The 4982-nt window shown below is 37.0% G+C and overlaps 1 protein-coding gene across 1 annotated transcript; it reads left to right on the top strand.

Moving 5' to 3' along the window:
• The first annotated feature begins 1169 nt into the window (after window positions 1–1169).
• Window positions 1170–1487, top strand: LOC126456432 (mucin-7-like). The gene has a single exon (XM_050092181.1). It carries the CDS (start codon window positions 1170–1172, stop codon window positions 1485–1487), a length of 318 nt encoding a protein of 105 aa, XP_049948138.1.
• Window positions 1488–4982: the final 3495 nt, after the last annotated feature.

Raw genomic sequence — 4982 nt, forward strand, 5'->3', positions numbered from 1 at the left:
CTATAGGATTCCTATATTTAAAAAAAAAGATGACTTTGGCTTGTTCATGTGATATTATGGTGGAAAAAGGTATTAGAGCATGCTCAGTAAAGCATAAATGATACCTCTCAAGTTGTTTTGTGAAATTAAACTCTGATAAAATCTAGTACGATTGTGGTCAACTGTGTAACGGTCTCCAAGTAGCAACGGAAATGTGCATTGCCGGAATTGAACTAAATGTGTTACATGAGCTTTATTGTGATATAAAAGCAACTAGAAAATACGTAGAATTTCTGGAAAATCTAAAGCAAGTATTGAGAAATCCTCTTGAAAACAAAAACTGTGAATCAGAAAGTGGTTACAGCAGGCCTAGGTCTAAAAAACTGCAGAACAATTTCGTCATTCTAGACGGTGTAAAAGCAAACAAGGAAGACTTTAACGATACTGATTGCCATCCACCAGACGCTGTTGATATACGAAAATATAGAATTAGCATTGCCCCAAAAGGCAATAATGGCAGAAACACATATCTTAGGAAATCCAAGTTAGTTGTTTACTCACACAGTGGTGGTCGCGATCTCGCAAAAATCTTGCAAAACGAACACAATCTTAGAGCTGCCCATTATGTAAAACCTGGGACCCCTATGAACGAAGTTACAAGGAACATACAGCGTGATAACACTACACAAGGAAATCGGGTTTTCGTTATAATTGGTGGTGCAAACGATGTTTATTGCAATGAACTAAAAAGTGCCGTCCATGACCTCTGGAAAACTTTAGATACAGTGAAAAATGAAAGTGCAAAAGTGACTGGAATACCACACAGATATGACCTAATAGAAACGTCATGTATCAACCAGGAAATTATTAAGGCCAACCGGCAATTTCGCAAAATATGCAAAGCATACAGAAACACAAACTTCCTAGATGTGAAATTCTTGGAAAGGAAACACTTCACCAGGCATGGTATGCATTTAAACATTCATGGGAAAAAGTTCATAGATTCTAGAATAAATGAGATGGCTGAGATGATGTACACAAAAAACAACATCATGCCTATTATTCTATCATCTCAAAACGGAGAAGCCATCTCATCGCAGATGATACCAACAACAAAAAAAGCAGCAGAATAAACACAACCAATAGCAGCTACACAAAATGCAGCAATACAAACAATAATCGAAACAGAAATGCCAACAACAGCATCACCATTAACAGCAGCATCACAGACAGCAGTAACAACAGAGATCCCAGCAATAGCAGGAGCACCACCACAAACAATAATAGGAACAGAAATGCCAACAAGAGCATCACCACCAACAGCAGCATCACAGACAGCGGTAACAACAGAAATCCCACCAATAGCAGGAGCAGCAGCACAAACAATAATCGTAGCAGAAATGCCAACAAGAGCAACACCACCAACAGTGGCATCACAGACAGCAGCAAAAGCAGAAATCCCAGCAATAGCAGGAGCAGCAGTAGACACGGAAACAACCAGCAAGTAGACGGAAAAGGACACCTCCTTGCCATCTGAAGGATTTTTTAATTGCAGATATGACGAAAAAGAAGCCACCAAGATAAGTAACATTAAATGTCTAACAGTACTCCACCAAAATAATAAGTGTGCAAAAAACAAAGTGCAACAGCTGGAAGTCGAGCTACAAATCTTAGACAACACTGTTATCTGTATTACAGAGCACTGGTGTAAAGAAAGTGAAATCCTATATATTAATTTACCGTCATATGTCCAGGCATGCTCTTATTGCAGAAACAAAATGAAAAGTGGAGGATCATGAATTTATGTTAAGAACGGCACTGAATTTAAAGTCAGAAATGATATTATCATGCTAAGTGAAGACAAAGACTTTGAAGTGTCAGCAATAGAGATGGTTGCTATACATATGCCCAAGGAACTAACTATATTATGTGCATATCGTTCTCCCAGTGGTAATTTAGAGATATTCTTTCCAAAACTTATACAAAATTGACTCTGAAACATAATATCATTTTGTGTGGGGACTTAATGTAAATACAACTAAAACAGATGACACCAGTAACACATTTATGAATATTCTACATAGTTTTGGTCTATCATCACTAGTCAACTGTGCAACAAGAATAACCACACATTGATAATCTACCATTGACCATGTAGCTACAGATGTAGGCAGAGAAAACTGTGATGTACTTGTCAAAAATCTGGGACTGTCTGACCATCTATGTCAGACTATAAAAGTAAAAGCTTGTGTAAAAAAAAGAATCAAAACTGCATGTATATAAAAGAGTCTACTCTTCATCAACTTTGCAAGAGTCTTCCTTAAAGTTAGCACATGAAAGTGGGGAAGGAGTATACATAGAAACTAAACTGAATAGTAAGTTCTCCAAATTTATGTCTGAATTAAAATTAAAATTTGAAGAAACATTCCCCAAAGCATTAATTCCCATTGGAAAACCCACCAACAATAAATGGATTACTAAAGGAATTAGAAAAAGTGCTCAAACTTGTAAATACCTAAACTCCATTAAAATGGACAATAGTGATCCAGTTTTTTTGCACTACTACAAAAACTACAAAAGGATCTACAGGAAGGTACTCAACACTGCAAAAAATGAAAAACAGGCTTTTGAGCTATCTAAGTAAATTCAACCTATTCTGCAATGACCAGCATGGTTTCAGCCCTGGTAGAGGTACAGAATCTGCAATAGCACAATTTACAAAAACAGTTTTAGAAGCACTAGATGAGAACAGCCATGCAACTGGCCTTTTCCTAGACCTGTCTAAGGCATTTTATACAGTTGACCACCAGAAGCTGTTGCATAAATTAGAGGCACTACGAGTGAGGGGAGTGGTTCTCAAATGGTTTCGTTCATATCTAGAAAACAGAGTGCAGTCAGTAGAGATCACACATGTCTCCAGTGGAAAAAGTACATTAAGAAACGTATATCTGATCCACAATATAGTATTATTTGGGTCCGTCAAGTGTACTAGGCCCTGTATTATTTCTGGTATATATAAATGATTTCCCGCAACATATCAGCCATGGAGAGAAGATATTGTTTGTGGATGACAGCAACATAGTAACCACCAGTAAGACACCAGCACACATGTTGAAAAATTCTACTGAAGTGCTGAGGGATGTTCACAAATGGTCTCAGGAACACAAAGTAACTCCCAACGTAAAGAAACAAATACAATATGCTTTAGAATGAATAGAAAACAGAGTCCTTTAAATTTGAAACTAGATAACATCTCCATAGATGATGTACATACAACAAAATTCTTAGGGTTGCACATTGACAGCCTAATGAAGTGGATGAACATGCTAAACTCTCGAAAAAGATATCAGCAACATGTTAAGCACTTAGAGTCCTTGTATCCGCATGCAGTAGTGAATGTTTGAGAACTGTACACTTTAGTTATATTCATTCAGTAATCAGTTATGGTATTATTTTCTGGGGAAACAGTGCTCAGAATTTACAAACAGTATTTAAAATGGAAAAGAGAGCAGTAAGAACTACAACAAAAAGCAGTAAGAGGGCCCACTGCAGAGAACTTTTCAAAATGTTAGAAATTCTAACTGTACATTGTGAATTTATATTCCAAATCATAGTGTACATCAAGAAAAAATAGAGAAAATTGTAGCACAAATAGCAGTTTTCATAACTATAGTACAAGAACAAGCCACTGTCTTCACCTAGACAGGAAGAATAAACATAAGACTCAAAATATCTTCTTGCATCAAGGTGTAAAACTGTATAATAAACTGCCACAGAAAATAAAAGAAGCAGATAACGTGTTCCGCTTTAGGAAAAATCTTAAATTGTTTTTGCAGGAACACTGCTTTTACACTATAAGTGAATTCCTTAACATAAAATGATTGTAAATAGCTTTTGTTCCACAATATTGTAAATAACTTATATGTCACAATGTTTAACAACATGTAACAACAAACTGTATAAATATATGAATGTACACAACTGACAACATGCATACATTTTAAAATGCCCACGGATAGCTAAATAAATAAATAAATATATTGCTAAGCCAGGTTAGCATGCCACTGAAGGAGAAATGTGCTGCAAGGTGCAAAGACAAAAATAAGCTGTTTATTATATTACAGAACACAGGTGTACAGGTTTCTTCAGAATGTTTTATGTTTCCATCAGTGCTTACATTACAAAGGTATGTGGAAGGCATACGAATAAAATGTAGGATAAATGACAATACATTCCACCTTTTATAGCAGAAGGTACAGCATTTCTCCGATATTGATAAACTAGTGAATATGTCAGTGGATGAAATGTTTCTTAACGCCAAATTTAACGTATGACAGTACTTCTGACATTGTTATTTGCTTTGTTTGTCCACTTAGAGTAATATAAAGATGAAGCTCGTACTTGTGGCAACAGGCGACAATGACTATACCACAGTAGGCCCACAGAACGACAAATGGGGTGTCGATCCCTCTTGTACATTGATGTATATGTCTTTGCTTCTTACGTGAGAATCTGTGTATTTATATTCCTGGGTGCTGTAGTTTTTTCCATGTGGGCGACTGTAGTGGCGTGGGACTAGGGGAAGTAAATGAGACTCATCAGTGGTTTTGTAGGATTTGTAGTAGAGATAGGAAGATATTAGAACAGGAGGGGAAAATTGCCACCCTTCAGGCTGAGTTAAACAAGGCCAGATGAGATCTTGGCAGGTTAAGGAGGAGAAGGGTAAAGAGAGGTGGGAAGTGGCAACAGGCAACAGGAGGAACAGACCTAAAACTTTGTCTGACAGCTTCGTGGTGAATGTGGGTAATAGATTTGACCTGTTGCTTCAGTTAGAAGCTGGTGAGCCTCAAGCAATTGCAGGTGTAGACAGGGCACAACAAACTTTCAGCAGCAAATAGAAAAGTAAGAATGTAGGGAAATCAGTAATGAAAAGAAAGTGTTGTTGTTAGGTAGCTCCCATGGAAGAGGTGTTGGCCAACTTTTGCAGGATGAACTAGGTTCAG

This window comes from Schistocerca serialis, chromosome 2 (genome assembly GCF_023864345.2).
Source record: "Schistocerca serialis cubense isolate TAMUIC-IGC-003099 chromosome 2, iqSchSeri2.2, whole genome shotgun sequence".
NCBI lineage: Eukaryota > Metazoa > Arthropoda > Insecta > Orthoptera > Acrididae > Schistocerca > Schistocerca serialis.